The 15,122-nt window shown below is 37.8% G+C and overlaps 1 protein-coding gene across 6 annotated transcripts in view; it reads left to right on the forward strand.

Annotated features, from left to right (window-relative positions):
- The first annotated feature begins 1,167 nt into the window (after positions 1-1,167).
- Positions 1,168-15,122, forward strand: part of LOC143861185 (uncharacterized) — a 39,828-nt gene continuing 25,873 nt past the window's right edge. For 2 of the 6 annotated variants that reach the window (XM_077372117.1, XM_077372118.1), the window contains exons 1-7: positions 1,168-1,614; positions 2,406-2,634; positions 9,741-9,958; positions 12,026-12,131; positions 12,263-12,364; positions 12,531-12,590; positions 13,271-13,349. In XM_077372117.1, coding sequence (XP_077228232.1) covers positions 2,461-2,634; positions 9,741-9,958; positions 12,026-12,131; positions 12,263-12,364; positions 12,531-12,590; positions 13,271-13,349 — 739 coding nt within the window. In that variant the 5' untranslated portion in view covers positions 1,168-1,614; positions 2,406-2,460. Of the gene's footprint in view, positions 1,615-2,405; positions 2,635-8,081; positions 8,624-8,980; positions 9,121-9,740; positions 9,959-12,025; positions 12,132-12,262; positions 12,365-12,530; positions 12,591-13,270; positions 13,350-15,122 lie in introns of those variants that run through there. The other 4 variants (XR_013239932.1, XR_013239931.1, XR_013239933.1 and 1 more) reach the window with 4 other exon arrangements.

A 15,122-nucleotide genomic window follows, 5' to 3' on the forward strand; every position in this document is an offset into this window, starting at 1 on the left:
GTTTCATATGGTATTAGAGCAAAACCTTCGGTTCAAACCTCCTTTATAGCAAAATCCTTATGCATGTGTAGGCCAACCCAAAGAAAGAGGGGCCACATGTGAGGGGGAGTGTTAAATAAAGTATACAAGATTAAATAAACGCCTTCTCCAACAGCTTAAGCTTTTGGAGTAACTAGTAGTTTCACATTTATAACCAAACAACTATAAAGTCTCAAAAGGAAGAATAGAAGCAACTAAAAAGGAAAAAATCAATCAAGAATAGCAATAGCAAAATAGGAAGGGAAAATAAGAATAGCAACAAAATAAAAAGGAAAAATATCCATCAAGAATAGCAATAGCTAAGTAGGAATGAAAAATAGCAAGAATAGCAATAGCTAAATAGGAAGGAAAGAATGGGAATGTGAAAAAAAATAAAAATGGGACGACTTATGCTAGGTCAGCGATGTATTAGGCTTCCTTTTCTTCCCATCGCCACCCGCTCTAGTAGGGCTACAAATGAGCCGAGCCGAGCTGAGCTTTGGAGTGTTCGGGCTCGGCTCGTTTAGTTTTTATGAAGGCTCGTGTTCAGCTCGGCTCGTTTAGTTTTTATGAAGGCTCGTGTTCAGCTCGGCTCGTTTGGTTTTCGAAAAAGCTCGGCTCGTCTCTTCTCAAGAATGATAAAAATATATATCGATGGGATTTGAACCCAAGCCCCCTCTAAATCCAGCACCTTAACCACTCGGCCAAGCTTTCATTTGTGATAAACAACCCACATTCTTTTATTTTATATATAAAAAGCAAATATAATCCAAGCTTTAAAGCTCGACTAAGCTCGGCTCGTTTATTTGGCGAGCCTATTTTCTGGGCTCGGGTTCGGCTCGTTTAGTAAACGAACGAGTCCGAGCCGAACCCAAACATGTTCGCGAGCCGGCTCGGTTCATTTGCAGCCCTACCATCTAGTGGATTTATGACTTACATATTATACGCTACAAGGGTTGTCCTGGGGAAGAAAGGGGAGAAAATATATCATTTCCCCCAAAAAAATTGAATTTATCCGTTTTAAATTCGGCCACGAGGCTACAGCCAAATTGCAGCTGAGCCCCAAAAATCTGTGGCCACTATCCATTCTCGCAGGGTCGTGACCTTTAGAAATTGACCAAAAAAAAAAAAACTAATTTCCAGTTCTAGATTCCATCCCTTCTTCTTCTTTTTGTTCCCAAAAGAGCCATTATATCTTTCTTTTATAATGGGGAACCTACGTCGTGAACTGTAAGCCAAATCTAACCGTCCGATTTAATTTCTCCCCCAAATCCAACCGTCCTTTCAGCCGCCTTCATTCCTGGATTTGACTTTTCTTTCCAACTTCTTTTCTAGAAAATTCTAATTCACTTTTTTTTATAGTTAATCAGATATTAGTTACTGATTACATTTCAATTATAAGAGCTTAATACTCTCTATCTTTTACTCTGGTCGGTTTCTAGGGTTTTGTCTTCTTGCGCCAGATCAATTTATATAGTCTCTGCATTTCGAGTGGTAGATATTATACAGTTCTCTGATTTAGAGGAATTCGAGTTTCGCTTTTGATCTTATTGAGGGAAGATCTGCTTCAAATCTGGTGAAATTGGAGGATTTCTGGTAAGCTCTATGCTGTATTTTTTTTTTCTTTTTTTCTTGTGAAATTTAAGTTTTCGCGAACAGATCTGTTCCAAAAAAATGTAGCTTATTTTTTTTCTTGTAATCCAAGATCCGAACTCTCAAAACCTTATTTTCCATCAAAGATTTTCTTCTAGAATTTGACGCATTTCTATTCTAAAGGATTGATTTACAGTCTTGATTTTAGAGAGTTTGGCGTAATTCACTCATTAAGAAGTTGATAAAGATTTTGTGAAGAGATTTCTTTATTCTTGCGCATGTTTGGCAACCATGGAAAAAAGTTTCCATGTTTAGTATATGATTTTTATTTCCCCTGTTTTCCAGCCACTTCCTACGCTTTCCTAACTCGCAATGTCTCTCTCTCTCTCTCTCTCTCTCTCTCTCACATTAGCTAAATTAGGGCTCTTAGCAACCATTCCATGTTTATGGTGTACCTGTCACATGTGGGCCCACAGGACTAAAGCGACACATGTGGGGTCCACTATAATTAACCCCAATATCATTGGGAGATGATGATAAATTCGCACCCGCTGTAGGATGATTCGCACCCTTTAAGGTGAATAGATGTCAAAAAGCATGAAAAAAATGTCGGACTTTAATGGTTTTTATGTCAATTCATGTTAAAGGGGTGTGAATTATCGCACAGGGGTGCGAATTTATCATCACCCATATCATTCATATATTTTACTAAAAAAGTGAAGAAGAAATTTAGGTAGAACTTGATTATCTATCTGTTAACACGGTTTAATTTTATTAATTAATCCAAATGACAGGTAGAAATACTGAAGAAATCTTGAAGAAATCATCTAAAGAAAATATCTTTAGAAAATGCGGGTTGCGGTGATCGGAGCAGGGATTAGTGGTTTGGTTTCGGCTTATGTGTTGGCAAAAGCTGGAGTGGAGGTGGTGTTATACGAGAAGGAGAATTACTTGGGCGGGCATGCCAGGACTGTGACCTTTGATGGCACCGATTTGGACCTCGGATTCATGGTCTTCAATGGTGTAAGTGATTTTTTTTTTCTAGGCTCCTTTTCTTTCTATTTAAAATGTTTCTCCACTTAAAATGGGCGTAAAATAATTTATTTTGCACCCATATTTTACGTGGAAAGATATTGCTCTGCGGGATTTCACCACACATAGAGTAAGTCCCATATCTCATTTCCTGCTCAAAAAATACAAGGGGTTTTTGTAAAGGGGAAAGATATTCCCCACGTTATTCGCTTAAGTTTTAAAGGCAAAGAAAAACTTAATGGGGGTGAATTTATCCTCAACCACAGAAACCGTTGAAGGGGGAGATTTTATCCGTTTAAAGGGTGGATAATATCATTTCCCAAGAAGTCCTCTGCTTTATTTGCAGAAAAGTTGACAGTGTGAAAATATAGTCGTCACATTTGAGTGAATTTTGCAAATATTTGCCATAATTCTGTGACTAACATACCCATGCTAGATTTTTTTATTTTTTTTTAACTCGTAAAAGGACCAAAATGTCCATGTATATGGAAAAAGACGAAAATTACCTTGTAAAAAGACCAAAATACCTGTTACACTTGCTGATATGTTGTTATAGATAGTGTCCAACGAACTGAACTCAAAACCATGGATAGCGTGTGGCCCACCATTTCATACGTCATGTTTTGATGGGATTCGCCCAACCCTTTAAATCTTTGATGGGGTGGGGCCTACCATTTTACACCTCATGTTTTGATGGGGTGGGCCGTGGGCCCCACCAATTCAACTCAAGCCCATGCATCAGGTGGTCCCCACATGTTACCTCATCTTTTGAATGGGGTAGGTCCCCATATGTCCACTCAGGCCTATGGATAGGATGGGGCCAGTATTGGGATTTGCTTAGGACCATTGCAGAAAGGCATTTAGCGGTCAGCTCTTGCTTTGGAGAGAAGCCACACAGGCTCACTTTTCAGCAGATTTTGTCGTATTCATTTAATTTATCTTAGGTGACTCTCTCACACGCAACATCTGGCAGGAAATTGGCTTTATGCTATGGTCCCTAGCTAATCCCTTTCAATATATGGGCATTTTGTGCTTTTATGAGTCAAAAAAAAAAATTGACCAAGGGCATTTTGGTCACAAATCTATGGCATGACCTGATTTGCATAATTACTTCAAATGTGATGACTATAGTTGCCAATTGTTAAATTAGAAGACAGCTTTTGCAAATAAAGCAAGGTTGAGGACTTCTTTTCCAATAACCCAAAAATGTAAAGAGCAAATGATTTGATGGGGTAGGCCACATTATATTCGCTTCTTTCTCTTCTTTGGGCCACCTGCTTGTAGTGTAAAAGGGTTGTCACAAATTAGAGCTGCAACTCGGGTCGGGCGGGTCGGGTTTTGGAGAACCCAACCCTACCCGAGAAATATCTCGGGTAGGGTAGGGTTTTTTTCCGGAAAACCCATGATTCCCAAACCTGGCCCTACCCATGATAAATCTCGGGTCGGGTCGGGTTTTTTGACATTGACGCAATTTTTTAAGGAAAATTCTTGTTTGGCAAGACAACTCAACTCATAGAAGCGGAAATTACACTTACATTACACTTGAATCAAACAATGATGTAATTACACTCACATTATACTTTAATCAAACAATGTTGTAATCAAACAATGTTGTAATTACAATCAAACAATGATGAATCAAACACTTGAATCAACTCAACTCCTAGAAGCAGAAATTACACTCACATACAATAACAGTTGGTGCGTGGGTTTTCACTTTTAACTTTTAACTAACAATAGAAAAAAATGTACATACTATAACTTATGTAACTCGGGTTGGGTCGGGTCGGGCCCCTTCAAACCCGGCTCGGCTCGAGATTCATGCGGGCTTTTGAATGCTCAACCCGGCACGACCCGAAACCCATGAAACCTAAATCCAACCCAAGCTATTTTCGGGTCGGGTCGGGCCCCTTCAAACCCGGCTCGACCTGAAACCCCTGAAACCTGAACCCAACCCAAGCTATTTTCGGGTCGGGTCGATGCGGGTCGGGTAAAACCCGGCTCGAGTTGCAGCCCTATCACAAATACACAATAGGGGCCGGCCAATGAAAAAACCGGCTCGAATCTAGCTAAAGAGTAAAGAGACACATTGGGCTTGATTCATTTACCTACTATATCTATATGGGAATTGACACCCACTGCCCCTTGTTTTGATAATCGTACTCCATTTAACCAATGTCCCTATTGGTTGTTAAGGGTCTATTTCAATCCCGGTAAAAGCGTCGTGAAACAATTTCGTGAGTATAATTAAGGATAATTACAGTTACACCCCCTCTAGTTTCTGACACATCCACTTCCACCCCTATAGTTTAAAACGTGACAAATACACCCCTGTAGCTTCAATTTGTTTAAGGTAAGCCCCCTCAGCTGAAGGTTCATCCATAGATTGAAGGGTTAGGATGATCCGATGGAGCTGATTTTTTGCGCACACACTATCTATGTCAGGACCCATCAAATGAACGCTTTGGATCATCCAAACAATGTGGGCCCACATTATTTGGATGATTTTTTTGTAGTGTTTGGATTTGGGTATGGGCCCACATTATTTGGATGATCCAAAGCGTTTATTTGATGGGTCCTGACATAGATAGGGTGTGCCCAAAAAATCAGCTTCATCGGATCATCCTAACCCTTCAATCTATGGACGAACCTTCAGCTGAGGGGAGGGTGGTGGAAGTGGATGTGTCAGAAACTAGAGGGGGTGTAAATGTAATTATCCCAAAACTTTATATGGTAAGCTTTTCACCCTGTTTTTTTTTTTCGTTTTTTTGATCCATTGCGTACGGTAAAACGTGACGTAAATAAAATTCAGAGATCCAATTGGAAGAGAAACATGTAATAGCCTTAGAAAAGTAGAGAGGTATGCAGTGCCATGTGCGGGTATCAATTCCCCAGTAAAGAAAAAATAAAAATGATTCACGTGTTTGCTTTCTACAGTATCTGTATCTGCTCTGTCATGAAATGGGGCTTTTGTCGCCTTGTCGGGTTGGATTGTCCTTGCGTGCTTCTTGCACTGTCATGACAGCTTGTTTCAAACTTAGATATGGGGAAATGATATATTTGCCCCTTTTTCTTCTCCGGTCCACACCCTTTGGTGTCTTTGGTGTAAAAAGAGTAGTCATAAACATGGTTTTAAATTTCGACCGAAACCTGAAATTTCGGGTTTTGGTCCACCCGGAATACTGATATTAGGGATATCCGAAATGTTGCATTATTTCGACTGAAATTTCGAAACGCTAAATTTCTCTTTTTTTTAATTTTCCTCCGAAATTTCAGAAAATCCACCAAAACACTTGATTCTTGTTAATTATTAAATATTTAAATAATTTCGTCTGAAATTTCAGGAAATTTAATATTTAACTGGCCGAAATTTGAAGAGCACCTCCTGTTAAGAATATATCACCTCCTGTTAAGCCCTTTCCTTTATGGCACTTATTGTCTCCACTTTGTGCCTGTGCATGTGATCAAATCCATTGTTCTAAACTATAACCATAAGTAGGAAAAATGCCATCGAAAGCACCTTGATCAGATACAGATACTGTAACAACCAAGGTTTGAAATTATATATAGTGCTAATGTTCTCACTACCATATTTTATAATGGCACTACTCACCGTATTTTGATGATCGTACTCCTCACTCTATTAAAATGTACGATATGGTCCGTGCCCTGTGTCGGTACTTTTCGTATGTAGATTACGATTTTATCCTGAAATAATTGCTCATAGAGATAGATGTTAGATATCAGCAAAGGGGTTAATAGTAAAAGAGTAATGTTGATGTGTAAATCTCAGACAAAAAGAAAATAAATTTCTTTTGGATGGGCCACTTCCTACATAGGCTGTGCCCCAAAAATAATTTTCATAGGTTGATCCGAACCCTCCGATATATAGAGGGTTATAGGTTGATCTAAACCGTCCATGTGATGAAACACAACATCAATCGGTTGTGTCCGTAAAACCATTTCTATAGGTTGATCCTAGCCCTCCAATCGATATAGGCTGATCCTAACCCTCCAATCGATATGGGTTTCCATAATTGTTGTTCCTCTTCAGGTGCCCGGAATCCATCAATATTTTGCAAGTGTCTTCCATGAGTAATATAAAGTAGTTCTTTCATCATTGTCATATGTCTTTACTTCTTCTTGGTAGTTTTTGGCCGTAATTGTCATAGACAGCATAGATAGGTACTCTGTGTCGGTATTTTTCGTATGTAGATTAAGATTTTACCCTCAAATAATTTTTCATAGAGTGGAAGAACTTAACCCATCATTTTGCCTTTATATATAGTAGTTAGATTAGATTAGATTATCAAAACATTTGAAAGAGTATAAAAAAATGTTCAAAATGATTGTAAAATTTCTTTCGCAATGCACCTTAGGGCACTCGTTAACAAAACCCATTTACAAAATATAGCGGTCTGAAGTTGGAAAATTGGACAAAATATGCATTTAATATGTTTAAATTGCATTTTAAACGTTTTTCTAAAAAAATAGATTTTTTTTTTGTAGAAATTTTAAACAAACTATTAAACTTACAAAATTTGTCTCAAAAAAAAAAAAAAAAAATAAAAAAAAATAAAAAATAAAGGCGTTTTCAACCGTAGAAATGGATGCTCCAAACCACAGGAGATCCAAAGCAAGGGCTATCAAATGATTGTTTCAGATCAATCAAGTGGCACCCACCTATGCTATAATGGGGCCTCTACACTATATTACAATGAGGTTGTGCCGCAATGAAGCATTCCTCATGGAAATAAATATCAGCTGAGTAAATTTATATTAAATAATTAAAACAACAATAAAATCTAAAAATGTGGAAAACTAAATCCTTTCAATATAAAGAAATGAAGTATTTAAAAAAACAAAAATAAAATAAATCATAATAGAAATAGAACATCATAACAAATTGATATTGACTTATTGAAAAATTTATAAAATAAAATAAATATTGTAAAAGTATGAAAATATGGTAAAAAAATCATCAACTATATGTTGGTCTCACTTGGGATATGATAAATTACTATTTAATGTACACGTGGTCTCCATTGATTTTCTTGGCATGTGAGCCTAGGTAATAGCAAGGTTTTAAATTTAGGTTTGGGGGTAGTTTCGGTCCTCACTGAAATCAAAATTTTAGCCGAAATCCGAAACTTTCGGCGCTCGAAATGTCGTTTTCTTGGGCCGAAATAAGTTTCAGCTAAATTTTTTGTAATTTTAGCTGAAATTTAATAAAGGAATAGAAATTAATATTTTATCAAGAATTTCGCCGAAATCGAAAATTTCGGTTTGTTTCGGTTTTAGTGCTCACCGAAATCTGAAATTTCGGGCCAAAATTTTGGATTTCGGCCCAAAATTTAAGACCTTAGTTAATAGATTCCTCATTAGGAGATTTTATATGCTGTGTGTGCCTGTGAAGTCTAGCATTTTAAAAAAAGGTACTGTGGGCCCACTTCACATGATGATCCAAACTATTCACTTGTTAGGATCATCCTATGGAATTTGGTTTCCTAAAATCGATCAGGAACGAAACCTGGTCTTCGAAGGGAATGGGATTTTCCTCCTTCAGGGGTTTTTGGTCTAGGGTTAGGGTTTTCAAGAATGGCATCTGGGATTTGGGGGAAATCTCTTCGGTCTTGAAGCGGGTTCGGAACGAAGATTCAGAAGAAAGATAAAAATAATTGACATGAAAAGAAGAAGAAGAAGAAAGAACGAAAGAAAGAAAAAACATGAGACGAAAAAGAAATTTGCATTTTTGTATTAATGAAAAGGAGAAAGGAAAGGTTTGGAAATCAAACCTTTAGACCCAATAGGAAAGAAGGGTCAAGTCTAGAGAAAGGGAGGAGAGAGGAGGGAGGCAAAGAGAAGGCTAGTAGTGAGAGCATAGAATGGTTAGAAACCGATTTCAAAAGGTTATCAATGGTTTGTGTGAAGTCACTTGTCTTGTCAACCAATGGGAGTAGCGCTTCTGCCAACTGGCTTAGTAAATCTCTATACCAAAAGTTGATGATTTATTTGTACATTTATGAGAAATTTGTGTTTATTTGCTAAATGTGTGAATTTTTTTTTAATTATTTCTGAATTTTAAAGATTAAAATGTGACACAGAAACTCGTTGTTGCGGTCGTCCTGAGTGGGGCCCGCCTTGGTATGGGACGGGGTGGGACCCAGCCTGGTATGGGACAGGTTTAAAGGGTCTTGCCTACGTGTTCCATCAGCTCTGGAGCTTTTGGCGTATCGGTAACATTTGGTATCAGAGCAGCCATCACGTCCCACGTTCGAGTTACGGAAGGGGCGACCTGTGGAAAGGACTACATGGAAAGGGCTACCTAGTGAAAAAAAAGCTAGAGTGAAAGCCGCCAGAGTGAAGTTGCCACAGAGTGGGCCGCCGCGGAAGGGGTGGGACCCAGTCTGGTATGGGACATGTTTAAAGGGCCTTGCCTAACGCGTTCCATCAGCTCTGGAGCTTTTTGGCGTATTGGTAAGGTACCTAACACTCATGATTGTTTAACAAAGTATTAATAATCTGTCCAGTTTTTTGTAGTCATAGTTTACTTAGAAAGGAGGTGATGTTTGATATTGGCAGATCCCTTAATTTTTATTTACACATTTGGTTGTTTACATCTTCTTGGAAATTATGACAATCAAAATAAGAGAAGTTCAATTTAGAGATAGGGTGTCCCATCAATCTAAACAAGGGAGTGGAGTGAGTATCATTACAAATGAAGGAATCCCCTATCTGATCAAATGCTTGCCAATGGTTGTATACTTCAATACAAATGTGCATTATGTAATTTAGTATCCACTTTAAAAAGTGGAATAATTTCAACTTTGAAATTTGAAAAGTACCAAATATATCATCGATAACTAATTTAATACCATCTTTTTTAAATGATTGCAATAGATTAGCAGATCAATATCGTAACATCGATATTGATTGTTATAAAGTCACAACAAGTCCATCTTATTATCAATATCTGTTCATAAGGTCAATTCCTAGAAGAAAACAATAAGGAAAACAGAAATATAAACTTAAATTTTTTAATATACTTGCTTAGATCGTGATTTGTGTGACTGAAGAGAGAATGGTTACTTGGACAGGTAACCTATCCGAATATGATGGAGTTCTTTGAGAGCCTAGGAGTCGATATCGAGGCGTCTGATATGTCCTTTTCTGTGAGCTTGGACAAGGGCAAGGGCTGTGAGTGGGGTAGCCGAAACGGCCTCTCTAGCTTGTTTGCGCAAAGAAGCAATGCATTGAATCCCTTCTTCTGGCAAATGATCAGAGAAATCATAAAGTTCAAGAGTGATGTTATCGAGTAAGCAATCCATCTCGCCTCCCTCTTTATTCATACTTAGCTTATATAAATCCTCTTGCAACGAATGCTAAGGAAGACATGCCATGTTGGTAATGTTCCTAATAGTTCTCCCTATTCTGCCACATGTCCAATCATAGCATTCTTCTATCTTTGTACATGTGACAGATTACTAGGGCTGTTTGGAACGACCTGGACACAAGTGTGTCTTCATACTGTTTCCCATTATGAGGAATGTTTGTTAAAATTATGCAATATGTGTGTGTGTGTGTGTGTGTGTGTGTGTGTGTGTGTGTGTGTGTGTGTCTGTGTGTGTGTGTGGGTGGGGAAGCAATACAACAGCCAATTGTATAGAAATATTAAAAGATGGGTATGAAGTAAAAGTTGTTTTTGGTAAATTTTCATTAAGGAAGCAGGGATCCTGTTACATGAAATGTTAGGGAATTTCACACATTCATGACCATTTTCTATTCAAACTGCATCAAGTATAAATAGCTGAAATTATCTTCCATTGGGTTTTCTATTCAGACTGAATCATGTATAAATAGCTGAAATTATCTTCTATTGGCTGTATTTGGTTTATTGTGGAAGATTTTGAACTCTTTTGTGAGTGAGTGAGTGTGTGTGTAAGAGATCAAACTGTGTGTGTGTGTGTGTGTGTGTGTGTGTGTGTGTGTGCGCGCGCGCGCGTGTGTGCGTGCGTGCGTGTGTGTGTATTACTAATATTTGGTTTATAGGGTAGCTACTAGTCCATTTAATCTTCTTTCAATGTTCAATTCGGAAGATAGAAGTAACATATTAGTAATACATTAAATTATAAAACTATAATAAAATCATCAGAAAGAACAAAATTTTATGCTTTACCGTTTTTTAATTCATTGAGAATGTTCACAACTTTTGTCAATTCGGATTTAAGTTGGGCCATTTTTTGCTTTTTTGGAAGTTTACTTAGATTGCTGGATTTGAGTTCTAAACATAGGATTTACAATTTTTGGGGTTTGAAAGTGATGTGATATGCAGTGTCTCAAGCAATTTCTTCGGTTTTTGGAATTTTGTTAGTGCAGGCATTCACACCAGTCTTTATTGGATCTTTGGACACACTTTTTCACATAATCAGGACAACTTGTTCCAAGCACTTGTAATGAAATCACTTGGTTTCTAAACTTCCCTTAAACAAAGACTTACTCATACAATTTGGACAAGTCAGAGTTAACTAGGCCAAAACAAAGCTTTAATCCTCACGTCCAGTCTTTCATCCGTCAGCACCTGGTGTTAATTTCCTCCCATAAAATATAATGTGTAGATAAGTAAGAACCTAACTCTGAAAATTCAGCTACTCGCACTTTCTTCTTCATCTATAACCGTATATTACCATGGTTTCCCGAAACCAAATATGGACAACTGAGATATATACTATAGCAGTTGATAATTGTACAAGGAAAGAATTTCCAGATACCTGGGTACCCATGATATTAGTAAGCAATTTTCTCATTCCTCAAAACAATGGATCACAAAACCCCATGCCGATGCACTCGATCGCACTGTCATACCTTTTCAGAAATCATTTATTCAATTCATCAAGTTGCTTACCATTCAAAAAAAAATAAAAATCATTAAGCTGCTTACAAATAATATAAGCCTTGTAAGGATGTTTCTTGAAGACTTGCAGCTAATGCTACAAGTCAGCTATGTTTGTTTCCCTTAGCTACCTCTGAAATCCTCAACATAAACTGGAGCGGATCATGGTATCGGAAGATGAAAAAGCAAGCACTGTGGCAGATGTACTATAATAAAATCAGTACTTTCAGTCACCAACACTTTGATTAAGAGATAATAAAGGTGAAATTAGGCACCTTCTTTCACAAGAATATTACAATCTTTTATAACTGTCATCTCGTTGTATTTGGAAAGGATGCTTGACCATGATTTACTGGCACAGAGCTCAAGATTTATCAACCCACTGTGTTTAACTTTATTTTTTTCCCTATATGCTATTCACGAATAACTTGCATATCTTTGCTACACTCTAGAAAACTTCATCTAACAGTAAATTTCATCTTGTTCTGGCAGGTACCTCGAAGTGCTCGAGAATAACCCTGACCTTGATCGCAATGAAACCTTGGGGAGTTTCATAAAATCACATGGTTATTCCCTCTTGTTTCAGGAGGCTTATCTTGTGAGATTACTGGAGAATGCAACTCTCTCATTCTTAGGCTTTCCTTTATATGTTTGTAGTCTTACAAGTTCAATTGTATTTTGTTTTTCATGTTGCCACCATGTTGATATCCATGTAATGAAATCATGAAGGTGCCTGTCTGTGCTTCAATCTGGTCTTGTCCTTCAGAAGGAGTAATGACCTTTTCAGCTTTTTCTGTGCTTTCATTTTGCCGCAATCATCACCTTCTTCAGGTATATTTCCTTAAATCAAACCTTGGATGTTGCTATCTGTAAATGTGCATTCCAATAGAATTTTATCTATTATGTTCTTATATTGTTCCAGTCCTTTACCATGGGGAATTGGAGATTTGGAAATAATTTTGGTGGAATATTACTTTACTTTGGGTTTACACTGTAGCTCTTTGGCCGGCCACAATGGCTTACTGTTAGATGGCGTTCACATACTTATGTCAATAAGGTGACTTGTTTATTTCTTTTCTTTCGTAGTACATTAAGGGGCCGTTTGGATACGCGGATTTTAGAATCCAGGTTTTTAGTTTGAAAACAGTGTAAAAGAGGGTTCATCATCAAGCTGTTGTATGCTGTCCTGACCAAGGAAGCAGGATTCTTCCCTAGGAGCCTTCGATTCCCGCTCCGATTCCCGTTTCGACTCCCGCTTTCGATTCCCGCTTTCGATTCCCGCTCTGGCAACCTTTAGTAGGATTCTTCCCTGGGAGCCTTCAATTCTCGCTTTCAATTCCCGTTTTGATTCTCGCTTTCGATTCCCGCTCTGGCAACCTTGGTCCTGACAGCATTTCTTGGATTTGAAGTGAGAAATTCAGGTTTTAAAAATCTCTCCTGCATCCTGAGATTTCTAAAACCTGGAAATATGGGAGGATCTGCTACTCGCTTGCTGACGGAAAGAAGGGTGAGAAGTCAAAAACGAGTCAAAAACGACGGCTGGTCCGCTTCTTCTCTTGTCTCTTAGCTACAATTTTGAAGAAATCCTGGATTCTAAAATCCGCGTATCCAAACGGTCCCTAAGTAGTTCCACTTTAGGTCATGTAATTGCCATGTTACTTAATCTAAGTAATCAATTTAAAACATGCTGTATGTTTCAGCTATAGCATTGTTAGTAATCAATCTGAATCATAACAGGTGAGAGAAGAGCTGGAGAGTAGATGTTGTCAGATAAGGAAAGGCTGTGCGGTTCAATCAGTTTCAACAGCCAATGGGGGTGAGCAGTTTTTTCTCGGAGACTGTTGGTTCACTTGGGTGGTAACTAAAGAAGCATACTTTCATGTAATTATTATCGATATTGGGTTAGGAACAGGCGATCCATAGATTGGTGCTGCAAATCCAAATTGCCTTATAGGGATGGATGTGTGAATAGTTATTTTTTCTATTTTGATTGATTGGTGCATGCTTCTCTTATATGTATTGCTAGGAATCGAACAAATTCATATTTTTATTAGATTTTACGTCTTTCCAGATGAGTATTCTTGGAGTATTGTCTACTTTTTGGAATTTGGAGGTGCTAGGCTTACTTTGTCATCTTTGGTAAAGATAATCTGCCAAAGAAAGACATGCTTCTATAAAATTTCCAACAAATGATGTAAGAGCTGATAAAGATTGAGAACATCACGAAGTATCCATTGCCATAACTTTTTTGAAGCTCCGTGCTTTTGCATTATTAATGGTATAAGTTCCACATGTTATTGATCCAAAATAATGTTACTGCATTTTTGGCACTTCCATATGGGCTAGTCAATCCTATGAGATGGGGGGAAGCCAATTACAGTGCATGCAACACTTGAGACTTGAAAGGAATTCGGCTGATGGAAATGTTACGGAGTCTAGAGATGTTGGCGGAGGACTCAAGAAGAGTTGTCTTTTTTCGTGTAACAACTTTCCCACCCTAAAGTCGGCTTAGCCGGATTAAATAGTTGATTGTTCCATTACAAATCTCATGCACCTGTTGGATGCACAAAACAATGTGTTCACTACCTTTGTGGTGCAATTAAGCAATGCTATGAACTGAAAGGTGTTAAATGCCTCGACTAATAGCAAAAATCTAGATCTATTCAGTACTCGAGGATGGGTTTCTGTAGAGGACTTTAAAAAGATTCATAAAAGCATGATAACAAGATCTGTGTTTGCTGCAGATGGGACCTTGCCACAGACTGTACCTAACATCATTGATTAAAACCTCTCAAAATCATTTGACTTGCCACTGTGATTCCAATTTTGGCTCTATTAAGTCAATCTGAAATTTGAAAAACTCAGCCAAGTCAATGAAAAATGACTTCTCTGAGTCAGCTCACCAGTCCACAAATGAGTCCATGTCCAGGTTGAGTTATTAAACACTGCACAAAATTTAGGGCACAGAGTGTTTACTTGTGCCAAACTAATCATACGGATTTTGAACTCATTGTCAAATTCTCTCTTAGGTAGCTATCAAGAGTTCAACATTGTATGCTCTCACCTGGTGCATATCCTCCCTTAGTTACCGGAACTTACTAGTTGGATGGGAAGCTCGCTTATCTGGAAACTCGTTTCGGAAGCTAAGTTCTTCTCGATTCCCAAATTTCGGGGAAGCACTTCCCTAATGCTTCCTGCGTGTTTTGTCTTAATCAAGAGCATGCTTCCTATTTAGGGTGATTATTTCTTCCTAAAAGTATATTTTTTTCTTTTTTAGATAATATTGAAGGAGCGTATTTAAAAAAGAGTGATTGAAAACATAAAAACTCGTTTTAAGTTTCAAATGAAAATCATGTGGATCTTTTTCCAAAAAGCAAACATTTAATATACATTAATGAACATGAGGGACCATAAATTCCTAAAATTTGCAATTCTAATTAGTTGTGAAGTCTTCTTTTCTACTTGTAATCTTTGCCTTTATTAACCCTTCGTCCCTAACCTCCTACAAACCTATTTTTTCTATGTACATCTTGTTCGCTTCCAATGAGGCTTCTTACATGCTTCATGTTGACTTTCAGTGACAATTCCC

The sequence above is a fragment of the Tasmannia lanceolata genome, unplaced genomic scaffold (assembly GCF_043159265.1).
Source record: "Tasmannia lanceolata isolate RefF3 unplaced genomic scaffold, GAP_Taslan_0.1 ptg000037l, whole genome shotgun sequence".
In the NCBI taxonomy this organism is placed as follows: Eukaryota; Viridiplantae; Streptophyta; class Magnoliopsida; order Canellales; family Winteraceae; genus Tasmannia; species Tasmannia lanceolata.